Below are 17,459 nucleotides of genomic sequence, written 5' to 3'. Positions count from 1 at the left end.
CGTGAATGTCATCTCCTGGCCGGCCCGCTCCCCTGATCTCTCACCAATCGAGCACGTGTGGCATGAGATGGATCGGCGCCTTCGACGTCAACCACGTGTTCCACAGACACTCCAGGAACTTCGAAACATGCTCCAGCAGATATGGACAGATATCCCACCCACAGGACGCCTGGTCCATTCCATGAGACGAAGATGTGTTGCTTGCATCGCAACCAGAGATGGACCACACGCTATTGATTTGTAAATTGACATTTTGGCATGTTCATGGTTTGGGTTTTTTTATGAAATCACGCATTTTCTGAAGTCAGTATGGCAAATTAAACCATTTGAACACTTTCAGAAGTCTTTTATCTGATGCAAACTGAGATTGTTTCAGATTTGGTAAAAAAACATAACTTTGCATTAAATCTTATTCAATGTCACAGGAACTTTGTTGTTCAGTATATTATTTGCCATCCCATTATGACCTGAAGGTCAGTTTGCCCCTGTACTAAGCGCCCTCGCTGTTTGTCTGATGGCAAAAAGTAGGACATTGTGCCCTTGTATGGAACGGCATGTCAAATTTGGGCAGCAAGTTATGTATTATTTATGTTTGTGGTGAAATGTGTACATGTAAAGAAGAAGTTAATATCTTGCTTGTAATAAATAGTGTTCGAAAATAAAAGATTCGAATCTGCCATCTTATGGCATGTACAATGAGAAATCCATTTTTCTCGGTCAATGCACACTGATCATGTTAGAATTCCCTAACCAGAGACAGCATTGCGGCGCCATATTGAAACACATATAATCTGGAAGACTCGCCATCATGTTCAAGGACACTCGCATTTTAATACACAGCTGGGTTTAAACCTTGATTATTCGAACAACAACATGACCTGCCTGTAACATACTGATAAGGGTAAACAGATAAGAATTTAACGTACAGACAGACAATGGCGGCCCAAAGGAAAATGTTGATCCTCGTCGTCTTGTGCATCGCTGTTCAAATATCACATCAGCTGATTGCGAAGGTGAGTTAAAAAAAACGTGTTAAAGGAAGAATAGCAAAATTAACACACCAACAACTCCTTTAGTCGTTGTAAACATCAGATAACTCGACCCAATCACATGGTACACGCCATTACGTTATAGTGTAGCTGACGTGTACAAAAAGTTGGAAAAACAAGAACAATCATTATGCAGCCCAAAGTCTCCAATGACTCTCCTTGCGTCCATTGTGAAGCTTAAGGTTAAGATTGGTGTTGGGTCAATAAGGTCATTCGTCTTATTGATAAGAATTTTCGACTAACGTGGAAATAATTTCCGCAACCGAGTCGACAGTGTAGAGCAGGACATGCTTACTCGTTTCGAGAACACCTGGCGTCATTACTGACTTTAATTAATCCATTCACAAAATTTCCACCGTTTTTTTTTACTTATACGCCCAATGGAATCTGTCTCGGTGGATGATCGACACTGGTTATTCTCAGGCGTTGATGTTTTATGTATAGTCAGGATATATTAGTAAGAGTTAGTGATCCATGAATGCAAATAATCAAATATGGCTGTGAAAACTGGTGCGGGGTTGCATAAGCAATGGACCTCTCCATCGGGATACGGTCAATAGGAGGAACATAGAAGGGACATAACTTATAACTGTCACTGGTGCGCTACGACCGAGCCACGAAATTCCAGCCTAGTTCGGCAAGGGTGGAATCTGGACTTGCATAGCCAGTTAACTCCCTTGCGTCGGGAAGATTGTGGCAACAGTCCTATCATGTTTTTTCCTATTTTGCAGCAAACCATCGATATGAAATGTGACCCAACGCTAAGTAAACGCATGGACGACTGTCCCACTGGTTACTGCTGCGTCCGTGACGAGTTTCTCCCCACCTACGTCTACTGCAAGAAGATGGGAGTCCACAACGAAGACTGCACGACAAGGTTGACCGAGTCCGCCTGTCCGTGCGTCAGTGGTCTGCATTGCCGTCCCAACATTGAGAGTGCCACCTTCCACTCACTGTATGGGAAATGTCACCCTAACACAACAGCACATGGCAGTATCACTGGGTGAAAAGATGTTAGAAATATAAAAATCGATATCGACTTCAATGATGTGCACTGAAAGTATTTGAAAAAAGTACAAATAAATGGTTACAAAGAGACTGAAATAACATTTTATGAAACGTATGTGTTGCGTTATAAGTAACTATTCTAGTTGAATAAGTTAACTAATGGACTACTTAAAGGAAACAGTTTTCACACAATCATGTCAATTGTTATGATTTTATGTATGTACACGTTCATTGAACTGCTATCCTTTCGCCCGTTGAGATCCGGGTTAGAATAGGACTTCAGCCATCCATGCTTGTCGTAAGAGGCGACCAACGGGTGGTCAGGCTCGCTGACTTGGTTGATACATGTCATCGTATCCCAAATGCATGGATCGATGCTCATGACATTAATTATTGGATTGTCTGGTCCAGACTCGATTATTTCCAGACCGCCGTCATATAGCTGGAATATTGCTGAGTGCGGCGTTAAACAACAAACAAACAAAGCTATCCTTTCGTTATGGTCCAAGTGGCCTGCAACTGATAACTTATATAGTGTCCCCGTGGTGATTCCGGGTTAGAATAAGTCCCCAGCAACCTGCATTGGTCCTACGATTGCATGTACCTTGATCGGGAAGTGAGACACGATGACTTGTTTGATTGCGTGTACAACGACGGCATGGGGTATGCTGATAATTTCAGTCACGGGTGTGTCTGGTCCGGACTAGTTGACATGCCGGTAACAGATCGCCTCATACAGTTGGAATATTTTTCTGAGCGCGGCGTTGAACAAAAAACATCAACTGTCTGTGAAAGGGGGCAACGGTTGTGCAGAATCTGATGGTCGGGGTTCGAATCCCTCTATGGTCTTTAATTTGCGAGCCAAATACCCGTGTGCAGTCAGCATCTGACAAAAATTGAAAGCTCGACAAACAACCTCATGCCGACATTGGATGGCAGCCAAATTATCAACAACTCCGTAGATAACCTCTGTGCCTCTACTAAAAATACATGCGGCTAGGGCACCTGTCAGAGTACACACCTGTTAGTGTAGGTTCAAATGGCGGCTTTTCATGCGAGGGTTTGATTCAGTGGCCTTTTACACCGTGGTCAGCAATGCATGCGGGTATATTGTGGAAGCCAAAATGAATTATATTCTGGACACACCTGTTAGTGTGGGTTTCAAATGGTTGGTTTTCTTGCGAGGGTTTGATTCAATGTCCTTTTACACCGTGGTCAGCAATGCATGCGGGTATATTGTGGAAGCCAAAATGAATTATATTCTGGACACACCTGTTAGTGTGGGTTTCAAATGGTTGGTTTTCTTGCGAGGGTTTGATTCAATGTCCTTTTACACCGTGGTCAGCAATGCATGCGGGTATATTGTGGAAGCCTAAAGGAATTATATTCTGGACATACCTGTTAGTGTGGGTTTCAAATGGTTGGTTTTCTTGCGAGGGTTTGATTCAATGTCCTTTTACACCGAGGTCAGCAATGCATGCGGGTATATTGTGGAAGCCAAAATGAATTATATTCTGGACACACCTGTTAGTGTGGGTTTCAAATGGTTGGTTTTCTTGCGAGGGTTTGATTCAATGTCCTTTTACACCGTGGTCAGCAATGCATGCGGGTATATTGTGGAAGCCTAAAGGAATTATATTCTGGACATACCTGTTAGTGTGGGTTTCAAATGGTTTGTTTTCTTGCGAGGGTTTGATTCAATGTCCTTTTACACCGAGGTCAGCAATGCATGCGGGTATATTGTGGAAGCCAAAAGGAATTTTATCCTGGACCAGACAAACTGGTGATTGACGGTATGGGCAACCACCGCGTTGTACGATGACACACAACATTGCAGGTCAAGTGGTGGTGGCTTATCCTAACGTTTATCCATGTGTATGGTTTAAACATTATTATATATTCCTAATTGATTGGTCAACAGACCGATGTCTATTTGAAGACTTCTCCGATACAAAACATATTAATATAATATATCACAACACAGTGGATGGTAAAAGGTTAAACATCAATTTTATATATACATGTACAAAAAATGTCTAATAAATTTTAAAGGCTTTCAAAGCATTTTGTTAAGGGTAAAATATGCATGGACAGATTCCATGCATTAGTGCTATGTTTGAGTGATATTTCCAAGCAACTTCATAACCTTGTATGTAAAAGAAACCATTTGATCTTATGGCCGTATATGTTTACATTGAAAAAGATAATGAAGATTTTTTCGAAATATTCACAACTACACTTAGGATCTATAGCAATAAAACGATCCAACTGACGTCCAGACCCGTGAAGATCCAGGGTAGAATAGATCTTCAGCAACCCATGCTTGCCGTAAAAGGCGACTATGCTTGTCGTAAAAGGCGACTAACGGGATCGGGTGGTCAGCCTCGCTGACTTGGTTGATGCATGTCATCGATCCCAATTGCGTAGATCGATGCTCATGATATTAATCACTGGATTGTCTGGTCCAGACTCGATTATTTACAGACCGGCGTCATATAGCTGTTCGAGAAAGTTTGCCAAACAAATAACTTAATATGCACAGAGACATTTTTTTATATTATTTATGCCATCACAGAAGCTGTGAGGAGGAACCCCGCTGCTGAGGACTCAAAAGCCACAAACAAGGTCATAGAGACCTGTGTGAAATAACGGCTTAGAGGAGGAATTGCACAAGGAATTGCGGTAACTTTTTTTACACATTCATTGGGGTGAGGTGGGGTGGAGTGTCACCAAATGTAATGAACAGCTCCCTAATGAAACTGTGCATGCTGACTTGGTTCATGCATGCCACCGATCCCATTTGCGTGGATCGATGCTTATGATATTAATGACTTGGTTGTCTGGTCAAGACTCGATTATTTACAGACCGGCGTCATATAGCTGGAATATTGCTGAGTGCGACATGCATCAAACCAAGTCAGCGAGCCTGACCACCCGATCCCGTTAGTCGCCTTTTACGACAAGCACGGGTTGCTGAAGATCTATTCTACCCCGGATCTTCCCGTGTCTCCTTCTCGGTAAAACCACTAATTGGCCTGGCGGGCCCGTGTCGGAAAGTCGGAAAGCGCACGTAAAAACATCAATTCTCTCTCTCTCTCTAGTTTATCCGATGTGATGAATCTTGTTTCGGTATTGAACTTTCAGACACAGCAACATGGCAATATTTGTCATATTTTTCCCGTCAATAAAACTCAATAAAATTATGGTCACTGTGGAACTGTCAGTGTTGTCGCTTTCCCGGAATACCGAATCATGGGTACTTCCAAATGTCCTTTTCAAGTTTGCGTTCAACACCGCGAAGATCCGCTTTGGAACTGGTCTTTAAACCTATGCTTTTCGTTAGAGACAATCTCATGAATCTCAGATCTTATTTCTCGCTTCCGCAAAACAAAGACCTGAGGTCATCACATTACAGGAGTCTGTAAATAATCGAATCTAGACAAGACAATCCAGTGATTGATATCAAAAGCATCGATGTACACTATCTAGATACGATCACATGCATCACCCGAGTCAGCGAGCCAGACCACAAATCCCGGACGTTGCCTCTTATGGCAAGCAAGGGTTGCTGAAGACCATTTCTAACCCAAATCTTCACGGGTTAGTAGAAAGAAAAATCAAAATAATAAAACAGTTTTTTAAGAAGATGCTCATTTTTTATCATAGTTAATACTTAACAAAACCTTGAAAACCAAGAAAATCAACATTAAGAAATATATATCTCACCTTACAATACAATCAAAATACTTACTGTACTTTATGTACCCTAATACATTAGTTATTAATAATCATAGACGTAGACACCTAGAAAGCAGAATAGAATAATGAACATAAATACATCATTTACAAGAAAACAGTTTTATCACTATGTCATAAATAAATTCTAGATTTTGAAATCAGGTTAGACAAAGTTCTTTCAGATAAGCATTTCATTTATTAGCCTCAATATTTTCGAGAAAACTAAAGTCTTCCGATCGAAGGCAGTATGTTCAAGAACATCAAGCATGGGTCATAAGTTTGGAGCTTTGTCTGGACAAATACCCCTGAGATAAGCATGCATAGTTTCATTAGGGAACTGTTCATTACTTCTGGTGACACCCCACCCCACCCCACCTCACCCCAATGAATGTGCAATTTCTTTACCGCCATTCCTTGTGCAATTCCTCCTCTAAGCCGTTATTTCACACAGGTCTCTTTGTCCTTCTGTGATGGCATAAATAATATAAAAAAATGTCTCTGTGCATATTAAGTTATTTGTCTGGCAAACTTTCTCAAACTGATTCATGTGATTACAAGTTGAGTCAAAACAACTTAGTTGTAACATAGTGGAACATAAGCATAATAATTATAAAGATGTCTTCTCAGAAATAATATTAGTCATTGCTATTTTTGACAAACTGTTTTCAGTCATAAAGGTGAAAAGGCTCATTTTCCCTTCTCCCCTTCAGTCCATATATATATAGAATTTGTGAAGCCCATTGCAGGTGTCCCCCGCCGTGATATTGCTAGAATATTGCTAAAAGCTCACTGAGTCGCAAAGGGTCATCATAGGTCATCAAACAGCGACAAGCTAGTGACAAGCTTAACAATTACTTTCGTTGGTACTTTTGAACTGGCATTGCTTCATTTGGCAATGGTTGCACAATAATAAATAAATGATAATACAGTGTATAAGCTTTACAGCTACAGGTTGTGAGTTTGTAGTGAGAAACCACCAGTGTATTTTGAGTCCCGTGATCAAAGTATTCTTTGTGGGTTAGAGTTGACAAAAAGGTTGGTGCTGGGCTATGTAGACATTTGTATGTGAGGCAGATCACTTTATATTGGATTCGGAATGCAACAGACAGCGAGTGCAGTACCATCAATACTGACGTAATGTGTAAGAATTTGGATACAATAAGAGCTGCAGTATCCTGTACCTTCTGAAGCTTTTGAAGTGAAGATTTATTGATTCCATACAGTAAACTATTGACAGAATCCTATCCAGAGAGTACCGAGGACTGAAAAAAGGATCTTGAGATGATGAGATGACGTATTTCCCAGTGCATCTTGGGTGGTAATAGCGGGACGTCATCAAAGTGTCAACGTGTGCATCATTTGAACTGTTTCAAAAGTGACTGATGCCTAATATATTTTCCAAGACACGTTTCACATATTAAATTCAAAATAATGGCAAGGTTGATGAGGAAAAAGAAGTCCAGTTGAAGAAAAACACTCTCAAGATCCCCTAAAGGGTATATTATTTCTGTTTATTATAGGCCCTCTACCAGTGTCTGCCAGCTAAGTAATTATGTATAAAATTACTCACCCCTGATACTTTCCATACAAGTGTTCGTATGTACTTTCGTAGCAAAACTCTGGAAGGATATTTAAGTGTTAGCATTCAAGGTTCACCGTGATATACATTCATCGTGAATTAATTTTCTTATAATTAAAATCTGTTTTGTTGTGACACAACTTAACTGCGTTTGTTTAATTTATTGTTAATGTGGGGATTATCTCATTTTATTTCAGTGGAATGGCGATTTTGTACAATAAAACTAGCTTCCGCAGATATATATTTCTGCTACAAGGCTCCTGATCAGGGCTATATGTTGAGATAGAAAGTGTGCGATACAATGATGTATAATTATGGAAAGTATCTGATGGCCTAAACATTATTATTTACAGATTGATTTGACACGTTTATTTATTATTTCGAGCAATATTCCTCCCAGTCTCATTGACATCATCATCATGATCCTACGTGCCAACTGTTGCTACCTCTTGCAGTGCATCTTTTAGTAAGTAAACATTTATATATGGACTGCATATGGTGCATTGCTTATTGAAATATACTACTCAAGGAACACGCTTGGTAATCAATATTTGTTGACAATCTAAGAAACCCTTTCGATGTTGTACGACCTGACATGAGTGAATTCGTTGTGCTAAACAAACTTGTTCCCCATCTATGTTTGTAAGTAAGGTTTACCTATTGAAGGGGTACTACCAGAACCCACTGCCTGAGTGCTTTGAAAAAGGTACTTTCTTGGAACTCATACTTAAACAATGACAAATAGGCCTGCTGTCTAACAAAATATTTATATATAACATACATCACCAAGTCCTAACCATAATCATGTTTACAACCACGAGTGCATATTTGTGATGGAATTTGAACGTCAGTTCATTTTCCTTATTCATGATATGATGCTGTATCTGGTACAATACATACAACTGGACGACATTATACGGAGCCTTACAATTATCAACCAATTTCAATGACCATCTGCTTTAAAGACATGGTTGTTTTTTTATCATACGGACAATATAAAGTTCGTGTGGGTTGTACCCTGTCTAATCGTGTAACAAGGATCAGGGTGTCCCATAAGGCAGTATTTTGCCTTTCAAGTGGTTTGGTATATAACATTAATAGCCTCTATAACGTTTCAAACGACCCTATTGATGGATTTGTTTTCGTCTTTACACTCCCTGCAGGGGTTCGAATATGAATACTGTCAAAAGGTACCTACAGTTATGACTAAATGAAATTCATAAATGGTCATTAGAAAATTGTTTCAGATTAGTATGAAAACACTTACTTGTACTGGATTGCATTCCCTTTAAGGTTAAATGAATTGAAAAGGACAGCAAGTTCGTGGGCATTCTTTCGTATCATCGTTTAAGATTTTTATCACATACTAAATATTTAGAGAACAATACCTGAGGGCTTTTCAAATGCAAAGTGGGAAGGGGGTCTGAAAAACCTCCTCCAATAATACAGAGCTCTTATATGCTCCAAACTGAATTACGGCTTCATCTTTTATGGAGGAGAGTGCAACTGTAGCTTTATGATCAAGATTACCAAATGATAGTTAAACCTTTACAGCAGAATTTAAGGGCTCTAAAATAAATTAATGTTTTCATACTCTCTTTCGTGTGTTTATGTCATGTACACATTAACGTTTTTACTTGAAATTGTTGAATTGTTAAAATATCTTGCTACTGGTCAATATGACATTGTCTTCAGCTGGTTACCCAGCCATGCTGGAATCATTGGTAACACCATAGCTGCTGTGGCAGGACGTAAAGTACTCAACAAACCATACTGTGAATCAAACCTGTTACGAGGTACATCAGAGATAAAATGAAAAATAAGATGATATCAACAGATTACATGAATTTAACTTTTTGAAACACCTTACTAGATTCCCAGTCGAGATTTATTTGTTTTTTTTACACATGAATATTTGTTGAAAGAATCAGTTACGATGAAGCATGACCAGCTAGACTGGTGATCTTCTACTCACAAGGGATTAATAATTCCAAACATCATCTGTCAAATGTTCTCCTTTAATGATTTGTTGTTTTAAAAGAAAATACTTGTGTGGTACATTTTGATGAACAAAGTTAGATAGTTAACAAATTGGCAGTAAAATAATTATAAACTGAGATTGGTCGTGGCTTTGCCATCGATGGGGGATGAAGTAGTGTACAATTAGTATCTCCTTGGGAGGGTTTTGTAAGACCATGTATGTTTATTTGTACCACGTTTTAAATCGTAGAATATTTGCTCATTCCAATTTTCAGGTGAAGGGATGGTGTAACAGAAGTTGTATGTACCTAGTATGGTGGCCTCACATTTGCAAACGCCAGGTGTCATCACCATTCAGTGATCCGTTCATATCATTTCCACCGCTGTTTTGCCATTTACATCTCAATGGAGTCTGATTGTCCTCTGGCGTTTTGTATTTGGTTGCTGGCGATCTAGTTTGTTCTTTCAAATAATAGTCATAACTATTACTGCTCCATATACGAGTTTTAAATAACATCTGTGATAATCTAGTTAGTATACTGTTCATCGTTAACAAGTGTTTAGATATTCTTAGTGTACGATTTGTGCTAGTCACTGTACAGCTGGAATAGGTAAGAGTTAAACTCACTCACTCAATTAGTAGGAATTAGGTGTATTAATGGGTTAAAAGTAATTTGGGACCATTCATAAATTGTAGTATATAAACCATACAATAACGGTACGAGTTATGTTATTACCACAGTGCTCAGGTTTGTTGAACTTTGCATATTGGCTTATTGCAACATCTTCAGGGACATATATACACTTAAATTACCACTGCATAAGTGCTGTTTCCAATCCTTAAGTGGGCAAGGCCTTTAGTATATTTGCAACAGCTTCCTTCCTTCCTGTAATATTGTTTTACACACATTTCTACCCACATTTAGCTATTACCATAGATAGTTTAATTGCCGTTCATGTAGGATGTTTGCGTTGTGTTAGCATGATTGCATTGTGTTGAATGTTGTACATAATTAAATTTTAATGAAAGTAACTATGAATCACAACATCAAATATAACTAAAGTATATTTAGCCACACTGGTTTGGCAGAGTCATATACACGTATAAAGTATATGTCATCCCCGAGTTAAACTTCTCGACCCTAAAGCGGTCACATTTTTATGTAAGATGGGTACTTACTGTTTTTAACGTTATCATCAAACATGAAATATCTCTCTGAAAAGTGCTCACTGATTAGCTGCATTGAACTAATGCAGTAAGATTTCAATGTTATTCTTGATAAATACCTAGCTAGAAGCAAAAATAATTAAAATATCATGATTATCCTTCTAGATCTGTACACGACATAATTAATTACATCACTGATTTTTATGAATGTTTTTAGTTAAACCGGTAGTTTGGTTGCTTATATGGTGTACAGAGACCACCGCTGACATTTTAATAATGTGCCTTTGAGACCCATGGGGATTCTGGATTTAGAATAGGTCCTCAGGAACCATTGCTGGTAGTAGGAGGCGATTTAATGGATCGGGTGACATGGTCACACTCGGTTACTTTGTTTCCCGCTAGCCAATGTACCCCATCGGCTTGGATCGTTGCTCACAATGTTATTCTCAGGATCGTGTGGTCCAGATTCACAATATCAAAATTATTTACAGGTCATACAGCTGAGTGCTGTTTTAAACATCAAGCGAACTTGCACATGTACGCAGTGATGTAGATGGCTTGTTACCTTGAACATGTATGTGTATGTGTTGAGTACATGAATGAAAGCGAAATAAAAAAATGTCCATGGTGTGAAGAAGTCTGTTGTTTGATTCATTGTACGGCTAAGTGCACAGAAAAATATGTTGAAGATTTTCACATTTTGACAAATGTATCCTGTGTATTCCGTGGGAGTAACTCTGGCCAAATTATGACAAATTATCTGTCTGAAACTGACTTCTTTAATGCAAGAGGTACAGGTTACTACTGACAGCCATTCAGATAGACGTCGAGGTACTGCACCAGGGTCACCTTAGCCGTGAAGATGAGTTGATATCGGTTAAAGTGCCAGATAACCATCTCAGCATCCTCTGGTTTCAGTGCCGCAAAATACATCATCTACAAGGAAAAACACAACCATAATCAATATTTCTTCATACACTACAAAGTTATTAAATGTGTTTTTGTTAATATGGCCTGAATTTATTGTAAGTTAATGTGATCATTCAAAAGGCACAACTTAAATACTAGACACGAATTGGAAAGTGAGCTATTGAGAATTCTACTTTGGTTCATTGAAGTGAGTGAGTGGGTGTTTTGTTATGCAATCTTCCATTTTCAGCAAATTCCGGATGATAGTTGATCGAGCTTGGACCAGGCAGTCAGAGACAGAACGCTGAACCAACGACCAAGACTCAAAGACAAGCAGTGCCTTATCAAGACTCACTGACAAGCAGGGCCTTATCAAGACTCACAGACAATCAGAGCCTTATCAAGACTCACAGACAAGCAGAGCCGTATCAAGACTCACAGACAAGCAAGGCCTTTTCAAGACTCACAGACAAGCAGAGCCTCATCAAGACTCACAGACAAGCAGGGCTTTATCAAGACTCACAGACAAGCAGGGCTTTATCAAGACTCACAGACAAGCAGAGCCTTATCAAGACTCACAGACAAGCAGAGCCGTATCAAGACTCACAGACAAGCAAGGCCTTATCAAGACTCACAGACAATCAGAGCCTCATCAAGACTCACAGACAAGCAGGGCCTTATTCAGACTCACAGACAAGCAGGGCCTTATCAAGACTCATAGACAAGCAGGGCGTTATCAAGACTCACAGACAAGCAGGGCTTTATCAAGACTCACAGACAAGCAAGGCCTTTTCAAGACTCAAAGACAAGCAGAGCCTTATCAAGACCGCAATGGTAGTCACTTACCTGAATAGGAAACTGTCCGAGAACTCTGTACATCAGATTCTGGTGATTGTCCAGTCTGTACTTAAGGGTGTTCTCCAGATTGTCTCGGATTTCCTCTTTGTATTCTTCACTGCTTAGACCTGAATTTTACACGTTAACATCATAACACAGGTATCATTTGTTGTTTCTAAATCACTAAAATGTATAAAGAGATTCCATATATTTTTTGTTTGTTGTTTTACGCCGCACTCAACAATATTCCAGCCATATGACGGTGGTCTGTAAATAATCGAGTCTGGACCAGACAATCCAGTGATTGATCGCATGGAGCATCAATCCACACAATGGGTGAGTGAGTGAGTTGTGTTTAACGCCACTATTAACAGTATTCCAGTTATATCACATCGTGTCAGCTTAATATGGGAGGAAATCCCGAAGTGATGCAGGCCCCAGACGTTTACCACTTCCGTGAAACCCACGAGCACGGACGGGTATGGTGCTGACAAACCTAGAAACATGAACAGGGCGAACCGGGATTCCAACCCACGATCATAAGTTTCTGGTGTGCCCAAGGGGGCGCCTTAGACGACTGGACCACTAAAAAGTCAACGAGCCTGACAACGCCATCCCATTAGCCGCCTCTTACGACAAGCATGGGTTGCTGATGACCTATTCTTACCCGGATCTTCACGGGTAGAGACGCCTTTTAAAAGAAATACACCATGGCACCATTGGTCCTGTATACGTAGAACCTGATTTGTATATTTGAAGCACGACACTGCAACCCTGTACAGTCAAACTGACGATAGGTTTTACCTTCCATTCTGTATATGGCATCCCAAAAGTAAATGTAGTCTCCAGTCAGATTGGTTGGGGGTGGGGCACTTGCAATGAGGGCTTTGTTCACCCCTAGATCCTCTGCTAGTTTTTCACCCGTGAAAAGCGAGATCACAGTGATGTCCAGATTAGCTGCGAACAACTGCTCTTCGAGAGGACGAATATCGCACAGAACAGCAATATTCAGGACTGGAAAATAATTATAAAGACAAAAAAATTGAGACAGATATGCAGAGCTCCAGATAACCTGTTTAACAATTGAGTTTTTACTCTAGGGTTTCTTTTAATTTGGTTATTACAATTGGGTAACCAATATTTTTTCACTCATCTATTCATCACTCTGTTGGGTTTTTCCCAAAATTAGTGATAATTTTAAGATTTAACAAGAAAATAAATAATGTTTTAGAAATATATCTCTTGTAAATATATAGGCTTGACTCGGGAAGTAAATTAATTCTGTTTCGAAAATTAGCGCTCCTTTGTACGCTTGCTGAAAAAGCTTCATTGGGCAGGTCTGGAAATCATCAGCTGTGCAGCTACACGACCGACAAAACGTAAGGGAACTAACGAATTGGTTGCAGCTATTGTTGAGGTGAACATTAAATTGCCATTTTTTTATAATACCAAGGCAATGTATCTGAACACAACACTAATGAAAATAAAACTAAGCACACGCTTAAAATGCCCCCGAGACAGTCACTCAATGAACAGGCAAAATGGCGAATTGTGGGAGGAATAGAGGGAGGGGGACGTCAACATCCCAAGTTGCCCGAATGTTTGTTTAATCAATAAGTGTAATTTCTCGACTAGGGAGCAAGTACCGTCAAAGGGGTGGGGTTGCAAGGAGGCCTGGGCGTGTCAGGCCTCAACAAACGAGATCTAGACCAGATTGTCTGATTACATGAATTGCACAATGCAAGAGATTTAAGTCTTACAATGGAGAATTCTGTACAATAACAGGAAGGTCTATTTCAACGTCTACCGCTACAAACCGGGTCTATGCAGCCCACCTGAGAAGATGGCGTCCTGTGAAGGGTGTGACCCACACAAGATAACATAGACGGCACAGATTGGGGTGGGTCATGCGACACCAGGAACAGACTGTGCTTCAATAATTTACCACCGACTCACAGATGGCAGAAAAAGTTGCTGGTGATGTAGCGTCGAGCTGTATCCCCGGACAACAATGCTTGACCACGGTCGGTATTTGGACAGTAGTTTCATGGTGTGGGTATCACACATTGCAGGCGAACTGATTTGTTATTATGAATGGTCTATCATATGTTGACGAAATGCGCCCTGTCGTTGTGCAAACGCTAGTATTGTCGGTAGAAATTTTAAACTGTGTGATGACAATGCCCGACCAAATCGTGACAAGGCATACGGTCCTCTGGCGTGTCCTCAATGAAGTTTCTGTGGGATGTCCTCGGGCGTGGAGTGCACGCCACAGACCCAGCACCCTCCCACCGGAAGCGTTTTTGGCAGAAGGGCAGGCATTAGAAAGGTGAGGTGAGGTGGAATTGGGTTTAACGTCGCGTCCAAGATTATTGCACTTCTATAGCGACGCATGCACATGTGTGTGTGGCTGCTTGTACTAGTCCGGACTGATGCCGCAGTTTAACATGAATACCCCACTCAGACACAGAGTCCTTTTTTTTAAGCCCCTTAATGCCAAGCGCCAGACAGGGTAACAACAAGTACCATCTTTTAACGTCTTTTGGTATGACGCGGCCGGGGATCGAACCCCAGGCCTTCCGCTCTCCGTGCGGACGCTCTACCACTAGACCACGGAGGCGGTCCATTAGAAAGGGTAATTATATGCAAGTCTATCAATAGTTTATAGACATTTATCCTCATTGCACCATGTCGTTCACTATCATTTCATCAGTCCCCCTATGTTTTGTCAGTTCTATATGTAACTGGAAAAGCATTAAAAAGATAAATAATTCATAGTTTGTGGCAATGTCAGAAAAATACTATGAGAACATATCGTCAAAATAGGGAATTGGATGGGACATGATTTTTGTCACGAATTCATCAAATTGGAAACACAATCTTACAACGTCAGCAGTGGTGTCAGTACATAGAATAGCACTTATAGTGCCAACTAAGTAAGAGCAAACTCTATCGTCACGCTAAATGTAAACATGATGCATTGTTTCGGCCTGAATAGGTTTTACTTTCTACCATTTTCTGAACTATTGATTGCCATGCAAATTGTCACTTACACGTTAAATCATCCAGTAAATGACCTTAACGCTAGCTTTCGATTGGTTGCACATATGACTTCAAAATGTATTCACGATCTTTAAAACTCTCTTTATGATCACATCACACTCATTATCAAGTTTGTACTTACTCACTAATACTCTTGGTTCGCCAACCTCCTGCAATAAGACACACAGATGCATCATTGTGTATTGTTAAAACTGTTTACCCCTTCAACATGATTTTTGTAGTTATACTTCAATAGATAAAGGAAAGTGAATATCAATTTAAATTCTTCCAAATCCACACAATGCATTTTGAGCAAACACAGCATATCCATTTGAACCAACCTTGAACATGAATTCAACACCCTCTGTTTTGTCCAAGATCCTCTTCACAGTGGCCATGGTGGTCTTCACATCAGTGACACCTGTTGGCTCAACGATTTCAAGAAGGAAACGAGTGTGTTCTTCGCATCTGGCAAGGCCCGACATAAGCATTACAGCTAATACGACAAGACCGAGATTTCCCATCGCTATCTGTTGCAACAGAACAACCGATTCACTGCTTCAAAACAGGTGAACTCCCTATATGTATATAATTTATCAATAGGTAGGTCCATTTACAGAAAGGGTGGTTAGGTACGTTGATGTGCAAACAATCAACGTTATTATATTATCACATGAGGAGACGCCCATGTAAGTTGTAATGAACTCTACCTATCTACATCCAGTACGAGCAACCATTGGTCAGGCCATTGCTTTGCCAATTTGTGACCACAACCAATCATATTTCGAAGTTCACAGTATGTTTCCTGCTAGTCCAATCAAACCCGTGTAATGAAATCGACGTGTGGTTCGTAAACTGTAGATTTTTGTCCATTTTCAAGCATGTGTATCGTCAACTGGGCGTCGACATATATTCTCTAAATCTTTTCATGTTTTTACTCAAGATGCTCATGTGATTTAATGCACTTCGCGAAGTTTCATCCAATATCTGCTTATTATCTATTTCTGTTGTTGTCTGTGTTAATCTGCTGCATTTCACATCATTCCATGCACATAAATCGCATCACTTGGTTGTTGTCACTCCAGCTTGATAACGGTGTAAGAATTTACATCGAAACGTTGCTATATGCATGAACCAGAAGTTATTATCCATAAAGTTGTTGTAGAGTTTTCCTTACTTATTTGCTTACTTCTAGAATGCCAATCAAACAGTTGAATTAATAACCAACCTAAACAAAAAAGTTCGTAATGTTTTCTTTTCTCTCTTTCGTGTCTCTATCCACTTTTTACTTGAAATTGTTGATTTTTTAAATGATCTAGCTGCTGCTGGCTGGTGCTGCAGAACAAACTGCACTCAAAACATATGTGACAACTATTCTCATACAGTGATATCAAACCTGTCACTACGTGCAATTGAGATCAAATGCAAAATAATTGAAGATAAACAAATAAACTTTTGGTAACACCTACATTGATTGCCAGCATCATCTCTTAACCCTTACTTGTATTGGATGGCATTTCTTTTAAAGTTAAATGAAAATGAAAAGGACAGCAAGTTCGTGGCCATTATTTCGTATCATCATTTAAGCTTTTTATCACATACTAAATATTTAGAGAGCAATACCCAAGGGCTCTTCAAATGCAAAGTGGGAAGGGGATCTAAAAAAACCTCCAATTAAACAGAGCTCTCATACGCTCCAAACTGAATTACGACTTCATCTTTTATGGAGGAGAGTGCAACGGTAGCTTTATGATCGAGATTATCAAATGATAGTTAAACTTTTACAGCAAAATTTAAGGGCTCTAAAATAAATTAATGTTTTCATACTCTCTTTCGTGTTTTTATGTCATGTCATGTACACATCAACGTTTTTACTTGAAATTGTTGAATTGTTAAAATATCTTGCTACTGGTCAATATGACATTGTCTTCAGCTGGTTACCCAGCCATGCTGGAATCATTGGTAACACAATAGCTGATGTTACAGGACGTAGAGTACTCTACAAATCATACTGTGAATCAAACCTGTTACGAGGTACATCAGAGATAAAATGAAAATAAGATGATATCAACAGATAACATGAATTTAACTTTTGGAAACACCTTACTAGATTCCTAGTCACGATGAAGCATGACCAGCTCGGCTGGTG

The 17,459-nt window shown here is 39.7% G+C and overlaps 2 protein-coding genes across 2 annotated transcripts; one reads left to right on the top strand and one right to left on the bottom strand.

Moving 5' to 3' along the window:
* The first annotated feature begins 905 nt into the window (after window positions 1–905).
* On the top strand, window positions 906–2,168 carry LOC124138327. The gene is made up of 2 exons (XM_046504920.2): window positions 906–1,013; window positions 1,781–2,168. Exons 1-2 carry the CDS (start codon window positions 936–938, stop codon window positions 2,054–2,056), a joined length of 354 nt encoding a protein of 117 aa, XP_046360876.2. The 5' UTR covers window positions 906–935; the 3' UTR covers window positions 2,057–2,168.
* Window positions 2,169–11,323: 9,155 nt separating this feature from the next.
* Window positions 11,324–15,852, bottom strand: LOC124138303. Its single transcript, XM_048383850.1, has 5 exons — window positions 15,652–15,852; window positions 15,453–15,480; window positions 13,073–13,282; window positions 12,278–12,396; window positions 11,324–11,458 (listed from the first exon to the last, which is right to left on the bottom strand). The coding sequence occupies exons 1-5, from the start codon at window positions 15,832–15,834 to the stop codon at window positions 11,324–11,326; spliced, it is 675 nt and encodes a 224-aa protein (XP_048239807.1). The 5' UTR covers window positions 15,835–15,852.
* Between the last annotated feature and the right edge of the window lie 1,607 nt (window positions 15,853–17,459).

Source organism: Haliotis rufescens, unplaced genomic scaffold (genome assembly GCF_023055435.1).
Source record: "Haliotis rufescens isolate VD_foot unplaced genomic scaffold, xgHalRufe1.0.p SCAF_5, whole genome shotgun sequence".
In the NCBI taxonomy this organism is placed as follows: domain Eukaryota; kingdom Metazoa; phylum Mollusca; class Gastropoda; order Lepetellida; family Haliotidae; genus Haliotis; species Haliotis rufescens.
The sequence above is the reverse complement of the archived record's forward strand: the minus strand, read 5'-3'. Positions and strand labels throughout refer to the sequence as shown.